Source organism: Lytechinus pictus, chromosome 8 (genome assembly GCF_037042905.1).
Source record: "Lytechinus pictus isolate F3 Inbred chromosome 8, Lp3.0, whole genome shotgun sequence".
Classification (NCBI taxonomy): domain Eukaryota; kingdom Metazoa; phylum Echinodermata; class Echinoidea; order Temnopleuroida; family Toxopneustidae; genus Lytechinus; species Lytechinus pictus.
In genome coordinates, this window is record NC_087252.1 from 20,168,157 (window position 1) to 20,185,830 (window position 17,674).

Sequence of the window (17,674 nt, forward strand, 5' to 3'; positions counted from 1 at the left end):
ATGTGATAATCGCTCTCTCTTTATTCTTTTGAATATGAATCATTTTGAAGAAAATATAAATCCGCCATTTTGGGGGATTTTAAAACACTTGTGGTTAGGATCTGGCAGAAACTGATGCGTAATTATGTACAAATTCACCTCTTGAAACTGCAAGTCTTTTTGTCTCTGATCCGTGTGTGGAAATGGTAAGAGCTATCATTTGTCTCAAACGGCATGAATTCTGTGATATTTCCTCTTTTCAGTCATATGAGTTTAAATAATTTCTGAAAAAATATAAATCTGTCATTTTTTACATAAATATAATAATAATAATAATAATAGATGGATTTAGAAAGCGCTTTTTGCCAGAGGATACAAAGCGCTGCTATCATTACCCCGGCTTTAGCTCGAGCTACCATCACCAGCGCTCAGTGCATGCAAGGAATTACTCCTGCCGGGTACCCATTAACCTCACCTTGGTCGAGTGCAGCACAGTATGGATACATTTCTTGCTGGAGGAAAATACGTCATGGCTACGATTCGAACCCACGACCCTCTGTTTCAAAGCACATTATAGCACATTATTCGAAAGAGAAGGGTGAGTGGAAACGGAGGAGAAAATGGCCATGAGAAAAATAGAAGTGGATAGCGGTAATGAGAGAAAGGTCGAAAGAGTTGAATATTCATCAAATAATTACAATGGCGCAGATGTAGAACCACAATGATGTAACTAATGTACTTACTTTACCGAGTCTATCGCCTTTATGGGACAAATGGCTAACCATATACACTCTAAAAACAAATCAGTCATAAATGACTAGGTAATAGGGTCAGCTGGGTGCAACTGTTATTCTAGTCATATTTGACTATTTTCTAGTCAAATTTTACTAGAACAGAGTTATTTCTGACTAGAATATATGTCAGAAATGTGAATATCAGTGATCGCCATATCAGCTGACTACTGGTCTAGTCAATTTGACTGATTTGTTTTAAGAGTGTATATGTCCGATATTAAAAAAAATCAATTTCGATTAACTAATTTTTTTTCGGCGAAGAACTATCCTTTTTTGATTTCTATAAACTTAGGTATTTGTCGGCGAAGAACTAATATTTTTTCGGTTACGATTAACTAAGTTTTCCGATGATAAACCCGGAATAAAAACGAAACCAGTGTATATCGACAAGAAACTTATATTATCGCCTTTATCATGCTTATTTGACACAAATGGCTCTCCGTTCCGAGTCAATGTCGAACGACTTCTGGGGATTCCCCGCTGACAGTTGATGTACATGATGAAATGAATTCCCATGGAATATCGTAGTTGGTACGTAATTATGGAGACTTATTGATCTAGAGTAAGCGCATTTCTGCGACGATTGAACGCAGGCTACCATCCACTATCTAAATTTAGAGGAAAATCATGTCTCATCCATAAGTACAAGGAATCATTATCGTGTGAGTCGGTAAGTTGCGATTCCTAAAGTAGGCATCATCGTTCGCTTGAAATTGAAACTTAGATATAAATACTTATAAAGATGCCAATTTGTTACATGTTTTACGTATGCAAATCGGAAGGAGATATCACATTACACTGCAGTAGTATGCACATTGCAACAGGCGACATGCTACATGTTAGGGTTCTTTTATTCAGAGGATTGAATAATCCTCATATTTAACTAAATTGGCGTTAACATGAACAGATGCTCCTGATATTCACAACCGATTGTGATTTTTTTAGTAACCTGCAGGGATGGATCTAGGATTTACCAAAAGTGGGGGCGTTTGTGTACAGGAAAAGTTTGACAAGCTAATAAAATGGTTTTCATTACCAATCGAGGTCATTTTGTTCCAGAAAAAATGGACATGCCCAAACAAAAAAAGTTCACTACCAAATCAGTCCTTACTTATTCCCCTAAAAAGTCTGTGCCATCGTAATAAACATAATTAGTATAATGACCTAATATGCATGAGAGTAATTTTATGCGTATTTGAGAATGTCTATCAAGAACCCCTCCCCCCTAAAAAAACATTTATAATACAACCCTTCTAGGATTTTCAATGGCGAGGAATTAATTCATGACACTAGTTTTCAATATTAACCAATGTAATCTTTGTGATTAGCATAATTGGCATATAAAACCCAGTAGCGATTCTCCCTATGTGAGGTTCTTATTTTTTTCTTGATTTATTTTATTTTGTTTTTGTTTTTTGTTTGCTTTGTGTGTGTGTGTGTGTGTGTTTTTTTCTTTCTCATTTTCCTACTTCTTATTCATTGTTTATCAAGGGAGTGGGGTGGGGGGCTGCAGGCGCGGATCCAGGAGGGGGCCGAGCCGGCCCCGGCCCCCCCTATTTTTTGACAACCTGCAGAAAAAAAGTTTAACTTGATAGAAACTATGAAAAACAGAAAGAAAAGTAAGAAAGAGGTATCATATCCATGATGTGTAATTTACAGCCTCGTAACGGCCGGCCCGACCCCGAAAGGAAACCCCCCAAAAAAGTGAGGGGAAAAATTGGAAAATAGACTTTATATACAAATTTTCGCTCGCGCTACGCGCTCGCATTTCCTGTGTAATGAATCCCATTCAAGAGAATTAAATGGCACTTATATATCCAGTTCTGAAATCAATTTGCACACCATATTTTAGCTCGCACATCAAGTTTTCATTATTTTGTTTGACAAATTGTCTATATATATCAAAATTTTCAGCTCGAGCGGCGCGCTCGCATTGTTTGATTTGTGAGTTACCTATCCTCTTTGGATATTCTTACCAAAATTTGTCAAAATGCTCCTTTATCATGTCAGTATATCAAAAAATTAAGCTCGTGCTTCGTGCTCGCATTATTGTTTGACACACACAGCTTGTTCTTTATTTGAATAAAAACGCGCTTAGACTGTTCAGTTTTCAGGTCGGAATATCATAATATTAAGCTCGCGCTTCGCACTCTCATTATTTGACTGGTGATACTTGTATCCTCTTCATTAATCACTAAAAAACAGTCCTAATTTAGTCCCTTTTTCACGTTACTAGATAGAATTGTGGCTCGCGCTTCGCGCTCGCATTGTTTAGTTGGATACTTATCTTTTTTTTTCATGATTATAAAATCTCCTCAGAATCTTCAAGTCTAAGGACATAAAATATCAAAGAATTTGAGCTAGCGCTTCGCGCTCGCATGATATATTAAGACCACATGAGATACCTTATCTTGTTTATAACAATGAAAACTAACATATACTTAAAAGTTCAGTCTTCAGTTAGGACTACCCCCCGAAAAACCAACAAAAAAGTCAGATTATAGAGGCCAATCGAGAAAAAAGTTGATGAATTTTTTTTTTCGCCCCCCCCCCCCCCTTTGGCGAAAGCTGGATCCGCCCCTGGGCTGGGTGGGGAAGCGTGGCTGAGTGTGTATTTTATTTTATTTTTTTATTATAACTTCGTCAAATTCGTAAAGGAAAACAAATGTTCAACTTGAGATTTATTTGTAGATTATGAGTATGTTTGTGTTTTCTAATATTCAGAGATATTTCTAGAGCATGTGGAAGATTTTATTCTGAATTACTATTCTGATTATAAATTGTAAAAGATATATGTACAATTGATTCTAAGTTTACTGTTGAAATAATGAATTTAAATTGTTTATGTATGTATTATGATTCAACTATGTTAATGATTTCACGTTATTCATTATCTTCATATGTTATACATGTATATTAGTGAGAAGAAATTTAAGATGATTTTTAAAACATCAAAAAATGAATAAACCGCCAATTAACATGTACACGTACGTGCAATTCTCTGATGAGGATTTTTCGAATGACGCTAAATTTCCAATTAAACATGTTTAATCAATGACTATATCGTGATTAGAAAATAGCAGAATGCACTAAGTAATAATTAGGTGTAATTATATATCCTTTGTCATTTTATATCGAGAAAGTCAGAAAACATGCCTTGAATAATACAGTACGAGGAATTATTTTATGACATTATTTTATTGCATTACTTAAATAAAATGAAAACTATTGTCATGAATGGATTCCTCGTCACAGGAACCATCAGAAAAAAAAGGTATTGTTTATGTTTTCAGAATTTAAGACTAGTAGCTATTACTGTATGCTAATTAGATGATTATGATGATTACGCTAATTGAGATAACATTTAAGAAAATTGCTCAAGGATGCCAAGGTGGCAATCAAGCTGAATTTACTTCAATACTCATCTAGAACATGACTCGACCAAAAGAATGTACTTAACAACTTTTCCAAGTCTACGTGGCCTATGAGACCGTCTACCGTTCAAAGGTGCGTACATTATAATATGAATGTTTCAGTGTGGCGTACATTCAAGCAGCGAATCTATTATACCGGGTGAATAACCCGTTGCAGCACCCCACTTGAATACAGTGCGTGGCGTCAGGTATTTACACGGGTAAAATTGTGGTTGCCCTACAAAGAACAGAACACACCGAGGCATGGCGAAACGCAGACAAAGAAAAAAGGGAACAAAAGAACAAAATGTGGAGGTAAAAAAGAGGGACTACAATTTCAATCATTTTATTAAAAGCCACGTTTGATGCCGGAGGGATGAACTGTTTCAGGCATATTTCAATTTCATTTCGAGCTTTTTTTTACTGTCACGATTGCAAAAAGGGCTTGGAATGCTTTCAGGTCGGAATAGCAAATAGGTCTAAGCTTGCGCTTCGCGCTTGCATCAATAGATTAGTGACAATATCCTCTTCATGATGTCACTGAAAGCAGTCCTTACTTGTTGTATTTCACGTCTGAATAGTTAAAAAAAATGAAGTTCACCCTCCTTGATCGTATAACTAACTCTCTATGGAAGGTTGAATTGAATAAAAAAGAGAAATATTCAACAAGCTTAATTATGATGTCATCTAAAGTAAGAAAGGCGGTTTTGGAAGTAAACTTCAGCTTTAATTTAAAAAATAACAGGTACATGCCCATCCTGGTGGTATGCTAATAAGGAAACTAATGACGACGCCCACTCTCCATTTATTTTCATGTTATCGTACAGGTTACATGAAATATGAAATATTTAGATTTTCTCCTCATTATAATTAAAATGTGAAACAATGTTTTATTCCTCCCTGAACACGTGGAATTGTCATTGTAACCTTTATTGTTTTGATGTAGGGTATCGTAATTTTCACGTGAAAATTGAATATTGTATTCATATAATAAGATAAATGAGTGATAACACCGAGTCTCTCACTTACATCTCACTGTGTTGTACATGAAACTATTTTGTAAAAAAAAAAGAGCGAAATTTTGAAATGTCATAACTTTTTAATTATTATTTTACCTCAGATTTCATTTTTTTTTATCAGGTTGATACTAGTATGATATTTTTTTCTCAAAACAATGTTTTTTTTGGGGTAGGACTTGACCTCTAAATAAGCTTTTAAATATTCGGTTTTCTGGTTGGAATGTCAAAATTTACCGGTTCGCACTTCGCGCTAGAATCATTTGTTTAATTAGATACCTATCCTGTTCATGATTACAAAAAGTGCGTAGACTATTCCGTGTTCAGGTCGTAAAGAAAAAAAAATCAGTTACTTTTATTGACGCATGTTCGATTTTTGCCTAGAGAGATTTGAGGCAAGACTCTGAATTAATGCAAGTCCGAGTTTTGTAGTCTGCTTCAAAGCCTCCGAAGCCGCCCTATCGCGTCGGGTGTCAAACTACCAACGGAAAAATTCGCTGCCCGGACCTGAAGGCCAAACTGGATTGCTTTTTTTTACCAGGATTATATTTGTTATAATGGCAAAACCTCTTAATTTCACACTTTAATTTTACAATTTTCCCTACAGATTTCAAGAAAAATGGCTGTGCGGAGCATTGCAAGTTTAGAGATCTACGCTTTCATCGCATTTATGACAACAATGATCATGGTGGTCGCCACAGAGAATGGTAAGACAACACATATTGCCTAGAAGATATCCTGATGGTCTAGACAAAATTGTATATTATTCAAGTAATCAGTGATAAGGCATATCATTACTCTACCTATTATTTAGACAATACTACACTAAGTTCTGATTCTTCCACCAGATACCTGGGACTGATCATCTCTTCCGATCTCTCCTGGAAAACCCACATTGACTCAGTTTTATCACGTGCTAATCATCTATTGGGATTCATAATACTCTGCGTCCTCCATATTCTGTTTATACAATTTAATAGTATTACCCATCTTAGAGTGTGGTATGCCTGTATGGCATCCCACAACCTCAAAACAGGTGGATAAACTTGAGCGTGTTCAGAGGACAGCCACTAAACTTGCACTAAAACAGAGTCGTGGGAAGATGTCCTACGAAGATAGGCTTAAACTTCTTGACTGGTCCTCACTTGCCTCCTAACGAGATAACCTCCTATGTTCCTTTGCATTTTAGTTTCTTCATGGAATTTGCAACTGTGAAGAGCTCAGTGCAAATACATGTATCTATATCAACCCCGCCATCCTGAAACACTTTCTTTCCGCCATCTGCCCTCCAAAACTCATGGGTTTTTTTCTGTTCACCCTCTACCTTCCTTCCAAGAATTTGGGACACTCTTCCTTTAAGTGCAAGAGATAATGCTGTTTCAACTTCCCCCTATTCTTTTTTTTCTCTTCTTTAAAGGGAGCACTCCTGTCCAACTCGTAAATACCTTCATTTATCTTTCCATTTTTGTTTTACCTTGTTTTTCATCCCCTAATTATTTGTGGTATGATTTCTATAATGACATTTTTTAAAGAATTAATTTTGTATGGTGCAATATACGGAGCATGAATCCCTTCCCCCTCTTTTTAGCTGGGCTGTACCTCCAGAACATCTGTACCAAATTTCAAACATTTGCCATTGCACTTTTCAATATGCCCGCCATATTTCATGTACTTTGCATATTTCATTTTAAGATGTGCATCCAACAATTGTGTTTCCTGTATGCTAATTTGATCCAATTATCTATCAGTAAACATTTGTTACGTAACTAGATTTTATCTTTTTATCTAATTGATACTCAAAAATAATGTTTAATAGTAGTACATGTTGTATGAGTTGTTATGACCGTCTCGGTACAGTTTAAGTTTATTTGTTTATTTTTTTTAAAGTCTTTCTTTTATCACAACTGATGGGGGCACATAAGAATCTAAATATCATTACTATTCTTTGTCTTTCATCGAAGGGGGCGAGGTTTCCTGTAATTGTGTTATATGTTGGGTGTTGGAGCCTTGTGAGTAAACATTTAAGAATGTGGAGGCATGCTAATGCTGTTATCTAGCCCATTTCTCCTAAGCTTCCTCGTTGCTTTTCAGGCTCCAGTACCTTACACAAAGTTCATGCTATGTTTGTTTAGCATTACACATATCCTTTAAAGTCAGTCCGGCATGGGTATATACACTGTAAAAAATGAAGTGCTAATTCAGCACTTACAGTGCTTATATAGTGACTGCACTACGAGTGCTGATTTTCTAGTTCAAATTTAAGCTAGAAAATTATCACTCGTAGTGCAGTCACTATTCATGCACTGAAAGTGCTAAATTAGCACTTCATTTTTTACAGTGTAATTCCCCCTCTTTTATTTTGCCTGGCGTTACACATTTGTCAATAATGTTTGTATAAATATGTTTTCATTGAAATTTAATTACATGTTATTGTATATATACCGGAAATTAAAATACTTTCTCAATGGATTTTCTGTGAGGGCTCGCATGCCTCTGGGCAATAGTACTCTGAATTTTACTTTTGTGATCCCTGGCCCATGGAAAAACAAATCTTACTCTCTTTCTTCTTTTCCTTATTTATGTTGAATTATTAAAATTCAGATTGTATTTTGGTCTTTACATTGTAAAATTTGGTGTGTTTTTATGGCCAAACGAATAATAATAAGAAGACTATAATAGAATGGCGTAAACGTATTTGATGGAGTGAAATACTCGAGTATACTGTAGGTTAGGCATGGATCACATTGAAATTGTCATACAATTTTTATTTAATAAAACAAGCAAAAAACGTATATTGCTTGTTTTTTCACGACGGAGTCAAACCTAGATAAAACCTCGGTCAAACATGATCATATACAATCGTCGCGTCGTAATTTTTTTTCTTCAAAAATGTGTAGATTTTATTTGAGTTTTATAAAGATTTCGTTCCATACCCAACTCAAAATTTGTGGCTCATTATGTACTCTGCTTTCAATTTGAATAATTTAATTTTTACTGTGCGCAATGTGAGGTACCTATGGCATTCACAATAGACAAAGTGGATAATAACAATGATTAAAAAGAGAACCGATATTCAAAACCATTCTCGGTTTATCTGTCGGTTTGCAACACAATTCAAGTTTAGATTTAAGTCGAGGGTAAAGTTAGTTTTAAGAATTGTTTTCTGGTGGGAAAATAGCCAGGTTCATATGTTTTGTTTGATTTTTTTTTTATAGATATTCCTGTGGGTGAGGTACTCATGGATGACAGGCCTGTCATTCTACGAGGATATGACGGGATACTGCAATGTCGAGTTAGAGGTGAACCATTGGCTGTCTTCTGGGAAAAGGGTAAGGGCAGTGGTACTGTCTTTGAATGATTGTTTGATTGCATTTAATGCTCTTTCAATTTAACTTCATCAAAATTTATAATGTAAAGCTAAATATAAAACATAGCAATGGAAAAGGGGAGCCCATTGAAAAGCGAGGAACTGATTAAAATATATATTTCTTCCATGAAATTCAAATCGTGATTAACAGAGTTCAACAGAGTAATGAAAATAATACTATTTAGGTCAAACGTTTTATATAACACTAAATTTCAAATAATCCTAGTATTGTCATATCAGTCTTGTAGGGTCGCTGACGACATGAAACATCAGTTCTGATCTCAAAAGCCGGGGTGCGATTCATCGCATCCGTTGTTATAATGAACCTCTGACTGATTACGAATGTTGTTGCTGATTAGGCGTATGCAGAGCATCAGTAAAGAAAAACAAGACCAGGAAAACTGTTCCTTTGTAAATGAGATACGCCTTGGTATATAGTTGTTATTTTCGAAATGCCTGTATTTTCTCTTCAAGGTGCACCCCAACGTGATCAAATGAATAGATTACAAACTCCAATGCTCTTATCGTTTAACGAAATTCAAGCCGCTATTCTGATTCAACTGTGTTCACAAAGAAAGGTTGATGGCAAAAAGAAGCTGCTGAAAACTGCTTATCTAATAAAAGAGAGCCAATGGAGTAAATTTGAAAGTCAAAAAGGGGGCCTAAGCTTTCGATCCTAGCAGAATCTTCGTCGGAGGCAAAAAAAAAAAAAAAAAAAGGTTAACAGAATGATGGCTCTTCATCATTATATGACATAAATGTTCATTATCTTTTGAGCAGGAAACTCTTCAGTTGATTTTCTCAAACTGCTAATGAACTTGTACCTTTCTTTCTTTCTTTACATGACAACGAATTCAAGGACCAGATTTGGCATCAGCAACAAATCTAGTCTCTTGGCATCCATTTACGGGAGGAATTCGTGTGCCGTCGTATGGGATCGGAAAGTACAACCTTACGGAAGACTTTTCCTTGGTGATCCACGACGTCGAGGATGATGACGCAGGACGGTACATATGTAGACTATCCGACTTCAGAGGTTATGAGCTCAGCAATCACACTGTGGCCACAGTTAAAGGTAGGAACCGATGCTGATTGTGTTTCTCATTATGCTCATTAATAAGCATAATATAAACTATCAATAAGAGAACAAAATTATATTGAAACTGTGCTATTAATATACGAAAATATGAAAAGGCTGAAAATAATATGAATTGAACAGATATAGACAAATTATTCAAACAAAACACTGAAAATTTCATCAAAATGGGATAAAGAATACATTTGAAAACTTTGCAGTATTCCGGTGAAACAGTTCTAGGCATGTCTTCATGAATATTCAATGAGCAAACTGATGATGTCATATCCCACTTGTTGTTTTGTATTTGTTATATAAAATAACATTTATTCAATTTTCCCCCAAGAACTAACAAAAGATGGATTGAAACGAATTTAATGCATGAGATATTCATTCAGCTGCAATTTATTTCATCCTTAGAGAGACGTATTATTCAGACTAGTGTGAAAAATGAATTAATTTCGATTCCGTAATAACATAAAAATCAAAGTGAGGCTATGGCATCGTCAGTCCAGCTAATGAATAATCATGACGACCTGCATATCCACTTAATCTTGATAGAACATTCCAGTTAAACCACCATTCCACAGAGAGCAAGACCTCTGAAAGAATGCTGTAAGACCATGAAACTTGCTTGATCAATCAAAGGTCTTTCAACAAAATTTCATAGATATCTGAGGTCTTTTAAGATTCCTGGTGGATCTTAAAGTGGTCTTCACGGTCTCCAAAACTTTTTGATACGGTTCAAAACAGTCTTTCAGGGAAAATGGTCTTTTGATGGTCTTTCAATGAACTTTCAAGGTTCTTATTATTCTTTTCATGATCTTTCGGTAGTCTCTCAAGATTTTTGCGGAGATCACTGTAAGACTCATGAGAGATCATTGAAAGATCATTGAAAGACCAGGGAGAGTCCACGGAAAGAATTCTGAAAGTTCACTTGTTGCATAAAAGATCTCTGAAAGACCATTGAAAGATCTCTATAAGACTAGTCTAAGCCCAGTAAGAAAAGAAGTTTCAATCACTTTATTAGAGTTCTTTGAGGGGACTTTCTGAGCCATTCCACATGGATGACAAGTTTCAGTGATCTTGAAGACTGCTGTAAGACCTTGCAAATATTTGGTCTTTGAAAGGTCCTTCGAAGGTCTCCCTTCTGTGGAATGGGGGCCTTGGCGATTAATCGCTAACCGGTGTTTAACGTGGCCCATGAGTATGTTTCACCGATGTAACTGTGCCATAATAATAGATAGTGTTACAGTTTATGTGATCTTCGCTTGTTAATCGTAGTTCCACCTCAGGAACCCTTCCCAGCAATTGACCAATGCCCATCAGGATCACCCGGAGGCGGAGAAAACCCGTGTACATTGAAAACCGAGATAGGCGACACGACTGAACTGACATGTCGTGCTCGCGGTGCGCCAAGAGACGTGATCTCGCTATCCTGGACCCTCAGAGGCAGAACTATCTCCAACCAAGAACCGCAAAGATCTGCCAACCCTGACGACGAGACAGAAGATCTGACGCTTACAATTGCCGCAATGCCAAGCGCTGATCCGTATTTCTGCACTGCAGCCATTCTGCCGGCAACCATCCGAGGAAATGCGACCGCCAGTGTCATAGTGAAACCAGCACCAATCACAACCACTACAAATGCAACAGATCTGTTCATTGGAGATCCCGGTAGTAGATCTCTAGGGAAAGGTATGGTATGGATATGATATAGAACAGGCATTGCCAATCTGAAACGGGATATCCCTACGATACGAGTTCTAAAATATCTTGTATCACTTTGATTGTTATGAAGGCTTATAGCTATTTGTTACATAAAATGACTTGATCATGCAAAGTATATCTTGTTTTATATTTTGTGCATTTTCTAATCGTGAACAAAAACCAAACCAGCAGATGTAACCTCTATGTGATAATGTTGCACACGCTTCTGGGGAATTGATCATCCACTGTAAAAGATTGGTAGGCAAGTATTTACAAATGGCACTCCATAGTTCAACAAAGTATTCAGACCACCGTTAAATAAATTGCATTTTAAAATATGGGTACCTGTCAATTATTTTTCTATTAGAAGGAAACCTCGTTTCCCTGAATGTAAAAAAATGGTATATACACTGTATGCATAAAAAGTTTTGATGCGATATATCAATACCAATATTAATTTTGTTGAACGAGCAAACTAATTAAAATTATTTTTGTTAATTACAGTTGCCATCGCCATTATTATCGTCATCACCTTGCTCATCACCTTAATCATCATCTCCAGTAAGTTAAAATAACTTGCCTAATACGCTTTCCAGATCCAAAAGTTTTTCAGAATAGTGTCACAACGAACGTCAAAATAGTTCATGTAGATTCCATTTTCTAAATAAGTAAAAGAAAACATGATGTACGCCGACGCGCGCACTTTAACCTTTGATGGCGATCTGTGATGTCGCCACTTTCATGGGAGAATAAACGGAAAGTTGTTTGGTTTGAAACACATCAACTTGTGTTATATCATTTAGCACATGACAAAGTCAAACCTTAAAATTGTATAATAGCAGTTTAAATATATGAAAACTTTAAAAGCATTAACTTTCGGATTTGCTTTGTTATCACTCTATGTAAAACTAAAACTTTGGAAATATACATGCGTCCTTTTACAATCTTGTGTCCATGTCATACGAAATAATAACACAAGTATAACACACTCATATTTGTGTTCTTTTAATCTCAAAGTAATCATCGTCTTCATTTGGAGGAGAAGAATAAAGAAGAGTTATGCACCGTTAAATGGAGATAAGAAATTCATTAAAGGTAGTATATCATATCCGTTATACTTTCTACTTTGCCTCGTGATTTATGTAAATGATAATCAATCATGGACGTCCAGTTTACCGCCATGGATAAACTCGTGATATATACGGAATGGAATTTTTGAATTATAAATTTTGCCCGGGAATTTTACTACCCAGTACCCATCATATTTCTGATTTGTGACCTACTATAGTAAATGAATCTTGCTCATGTTTTAACGGACAACCACTTCAGTGAAATAATCATTTCATGATTTTGATTGAGCATGCTTTTGAATTTAGGAATTTCCATACAAATACCACGAATCCATATGGTACCATTAGTGGTAGCATCAATTTTTGTAGGCGAGGTCATTCTGGGTTTTTTGTCAAAAATTAAAATAAAACGGTTTTACTATATAGGGGACCACGAAAAGATACCTTCTTGAGAAATACAGTGGCTGAATGATGTATAGATTATGTATAGCACTTGTATTATTATAATTATTGTAATATTATGTTAGGGCATGGAACTTTTTGATGTCTTGGTTCATTGTTTATGTGTATTTTTAATCTATTTTGTTTGTTTTTAGAAATGTTTTTGTTATATCCCTGTTATTATTGCATTTTCTATGTCACCTTTTCGTTTTAATGATGGGTCGGCCTAATTATAACGATTTTTTCCTTTTTGGCTGCCACCCCTCAGTATGATTTTGAATCATAATGCAATTTTTAGACTGTCTTTTACACTGATTTGTAATACATGTATTTTAACTTTGTATTATATTTGTTTTTTATGTAAAGGTTTTACTGAGAGAATAAAACAATTTGAATTTGAATTTGATAAATGAACTTGCAACGGGACTTGCATTTTCATTTCAGGCCCTGTTTCGTATTTGGAGCTTTGGGAGCTTGTCGTAAAGTGTCACCCTCTGGTCATGGAGAATATTTTAAACGGGTTAATGGATAATCCTCAGACAGACTCAGGATGCAACGTCATACCCTCTAAAGCTGAGTTCTACTATGAACTCTGTAGATGGAAGGAAACAACAACAGGAGATCACAGTATTCTCTCCAGAGCCATAGAAGAAGTTGGGCTGAACGCCGAAAGAAATATGCAGGGTAGATATATTTATGATATTATTGTGACTAATTTGATGTATATGAATGTGCTCTGCGGAATTTCATTTGTTTGTAAATATGTCAAGTGTAAATTTCCTAAGCTATAGGCCTGTTCCTTTTAAAAGGGTTCAAAAGTTCAGAATCTTCAGCTAAGAGGGAGGGGAAGCTTTTTAGGCACTACGGTAAAAGGTCCAAGGTTTGGTTTAATTAAATTTGTAAAATATTTGGTACTGAGAATCTAAGTTGATCAGTGTCCCTGTTCATCAGAATAAGGGCCTTGAAGACCATAGGGGTACTGCTTTAAATTTGACAAGCAAAAATAACAAAATAGAAAAATAAAGAAAAAAATGAAGGTGATTTGGTCAAGGAAAAAAAAACGAGCAAACAACAGCAACAACAAAGAAACAACCAAATAAATATATTTAAAAAATAAGGTGATTTTAGTTAAATTTCTGCCTACTGATTTCCAGGGGAATGTCTATGGTGATGGTAAATAACACACAGCAACAAAAGGCAAATCTTAGGGGTGCTTCAGCACACCCGCTTCCTAGGGCCATGATTTTAATGGCGATCAATGTTGGCCCCTCCGCACACTACCATTAAACGATCAGAAATTATATTTACATGTGGATCAGACCGTGTTTAGCGTCCGCAAAACTATTTTTTCCTTCTTTAGTGCTTAAAATTGCTTGCATGTGTTTGTCAACTTGTACATAATACGTATATACAAGCCAGCAGAAGGACGAATATACGCACTGCTTTTTTGTTTATGATGGTGTTGTTTGTCGACAGTAATTGACATGATTGGGAGGGCTTAAAATATAAAGAATCACAATTGACCCATTGTGGCGCCTGAACTTTCTTTTTAGATAAAGATAAGTAATAGTCCATGATAGGCCCCATAGAAACTTGACCAAACCTTTTTTTTTATATATACAATATTTTTTGATGGTTTCTTGTCAATTCGAGGGTGCTGATTACGAATCTGGATGATGCCACTCGTGCAACCTTGAGCATTTTCCGCAAATTGGCAAAATCCAATATGGCCGCCAAACTATGCAAATTACCCATGAAAATCCTAAAACTGTCCGCACATTGGCTATAAAATGCATGAAATCGTGTGGCAGGAGTGAAATACTCTCTGAAAAAATATTTTTTGACAAAATATTTATTTTCCTGATTTCAAAATGGCAGCCATAGGCCATTGTATACTCTATTATGTACAATGTGAATAGGGAAAACTAATTTTCACAAGAAATAGCACTAAACCGCAAAAAAATCGCGATGTATGAACGAAGTAATATATGCAAATCATCATTACTAACGAGATATATCATTTATTATGTCATATATGGGGATATTCATGTATTTTGATATCTAAAATAGCCGCCACTGACCAAAAAAGTATGTACAATGGCAATGGCCGGGGCCAAAAAAAATGACAAGAGTGAGCACTAAAATGCATATTATTAAGACAAACGAGTGGAATGCTGACTAAAAACATCATTGCAATTAATATGCCATTTATGTGATAAATGCTGTATTTTGACATTCAAAATGGCCGCCAGCCATAGGCGCTATATTTATCATGTACAATACGAATGGAGAAACTAATTTTCACAAGAGTGAGAATCATACAATGCATATAACTGTGATATACGAGTAAAAATATTGTCTTAAACATGATTTCTAACTAAATGCATCACATATTGGTCGTGGAGGTAATAAATGCTGTACTTTGAAATCCAAAATGGCTGCCATAGGTCCTAAAAGTATTGTGTACATTGTATAATGGGACATATAACTTTGACAGAATTTGGCTTTGCTTGACTCTAAATATTGCATATAATTGTGAATTGTAAAAGGGTGAAATATTGTCTAAAACCCCGCACCCCCCCACTCAGTGTTATTTAGGGTACGCCTATGCTCGTTCCCTCCCTTTGAAAGCACCCCCCTATCTCAGGTCTGCCAAAATTTCTGAACCCCCTTTCGCGGGCTTTTCCTGCCTTGGAGACCCCCCTAAATCTGGAACACTGCTCAATGTACCCCCCTATCTCAGGTGAGCTCTCATTCCAACCCCTTATCTCAGGACAGACAACCTCCCCCCCACCACCCCTTCATCTCAGGTAAGCTGTCATTACAATAAAGGTTCCCTGCTGTCATGATGGAGGACAAAACAATAACAAAACCATGAAAACAATGACTTTTCATAGTCTGATGCACAGGTTTTTTATTGTTTGTCCTTAAATATGGCTGCTTGTGGGAACCCTCTACACCTTAGGAAAGATTTTTTGATGTTCAAAATGAGATCTCAGAACTCAATGCAGTCATAAGAAACCAAAAAAAAAATAAATGAAAATCTCATGACATAAATGTTTGTCAATGGTAAGTCCTGTTGATAGCAGTTTCAACTTTTGTTACTTGCCGTGATCACTTGTAAACAGAATCACAATGGGATAACATCAATAACAGGATAAAATCTAAGTTGTCTAAGGCACTTGCACATGAGGTTAGAACTGAATCAATTACGTACAAGATGTCCCAAAAAGAAATCAATGACCACAACCTGGATCAGAGGAGAGACTTGTTAGGACATCCTGTATAGGTTCATAATATCATAACATACCGCAGTGAACTTGCAAAGGAGGTTCTAGATCCAAACAACCACTCTTCGTTCCCTAGCAGACCCGGGTCTAACCCCATCTTAACAAGCCGTTCGTGCCGATACCGTATAGCATAGTATAGGCCTACCGTACGGCACGCGCACGCGCGCGTAGAGTACTACATGTAGATATACACGTTCTGCTGTTATCTCTCTCGCATATTTCAAGAAGTCTGTACTATCGAGTCGATCGTGGGGACTATGTTTTTACTTTTCAAAATGAAATAATCCTGAATGAGCTTTCAAAACTAGCAGGAATTTCAGGAATTTGATCCCGGGATTTGATCAATTTTTCAATGATATTCAAGATATTTTATAACCCCCTTTTTAAATTTCTCAGGAGTCCAAAGAGAGAGAGAGAGAAAGAACACCCCCTTTTAAAAGAAATCTCCGGGTGAAAAGTCAAATACACCCCCTTTTTTTACAATTCGCGGGCCGGACTTGTCCCGCGAAAAAGTACCCCTTTACCGGACATTTTGGGAACACGCATGCGGTCCCTCCGACCCCGGAGTGGGGGGGGGGGGGGGGCGGGCTAAAACCATGGTTTCTACCGAGATATATCATATCATGGTATAGTGTATGATTGGTTGATCTCAGACAAGGGCAATGAATCAATTTTGAAATTATTACATTCATTAAATACCTATATTATTGCTCTATTTTATCACGGAAAAGAAACTTGCATAACTTTTATATTCTCATGATATTGAGGGGTGAAACATATATTATAACAAATCTCGGTTAAACGATAAAAGTTTGAACTTTCTTATTGACGCCCTCTCGGGTTAAAAAATAAATTGATATTAGAACACCGTTCGAATCATGCATATTCATTACGACTCATGCATATTGATGAAATACGTCATGGCGCATGCGCAGTATCAAGAAATCCCCGTATCAACAAAGTGCAGTACTCTGTGTGTGTAGCTGAGTAGAAAGCAAACATCGAACGGTGCGTGCAAGCTCAATGAGCCGATGCTAGGCGGCTAGCGACATGCTTGCGCTCTGCATTAGTTTCAGATATAATCCACTATTTGCGATAGCACACACAGGATAAGAATACTATATTGAGCTATATCCATAAATGTATCGTACGCGTGAAAAAGGATTCAGACACGTTGATTATCTGACGTGAATGACGAAGCAAAGGATTGCCCAATACGGCTTACTTTCGGACTCTCATGTCATGAATCTGAAAGTATTCCAAGACTAAAAGAGATACGAGAATCCCAGAGATGGGCAAGGGCCGAGTTCCGAGTTTGATCTTTATTCATGTGGATTGTAGCTCTTTTATGCACCTTTCCCTTCATGTATAGCTTGGCGTGATACATATACGGGAACTACAGCGAGGCGCTATAGCGCAGCTCACTGTATGTATACTCTGTATACTGACTCCTTGGCCCTCCCCAAAGGAAAGGGGGAGGGAGGAGAGAGAAGAAAGAAAGAAGTGGATTGGTGAAAGA

General features: G+C 36.5%; 2 protein-coding genes across 2 annotated transcripts in view; one reads left to right on the forward strand and one right to left on the reverse strand.

Annotated features, from left to right (window-relative positions):
• The window catches only part of LOC129267048 (uncharacterized), a 99,990-nt gene that overhangs the window by 19,235 nt on the left and 63,081 nt on the right, over positions 1 to 17,674 (reverse strand). The gene's annotated exons all lie outside the window — the stretch shown is intronic.
• Positions 1,365 to 13,864, forward strand: LOC129267053 (uncharacterized). Its single transcript, XM_054904802.2, has 8 exons — positions 1,365 to 1,435; positions 5,810 to 5,909; positions 8,418 to 8,531; positions 9,429 to 9,644; positions 10,929 to 11,342; positions 11,859 to 11,915; positions 12,372 to 12,449; positions 13,310 to 13,864. The coding sequence occupies exons 2-8, from the start codon at positions 5,822 to 5,824 to the stop codon at positions 13,654 to 13,656; spliced, it is 1,314 nt and encodes a 437-aa protein (XP_054760777.2). The 5' UTR covers positions 1,365 to 1,435; positions 5,810 to 5,821; the 3' UTR covers positions 13,657 to 13,864.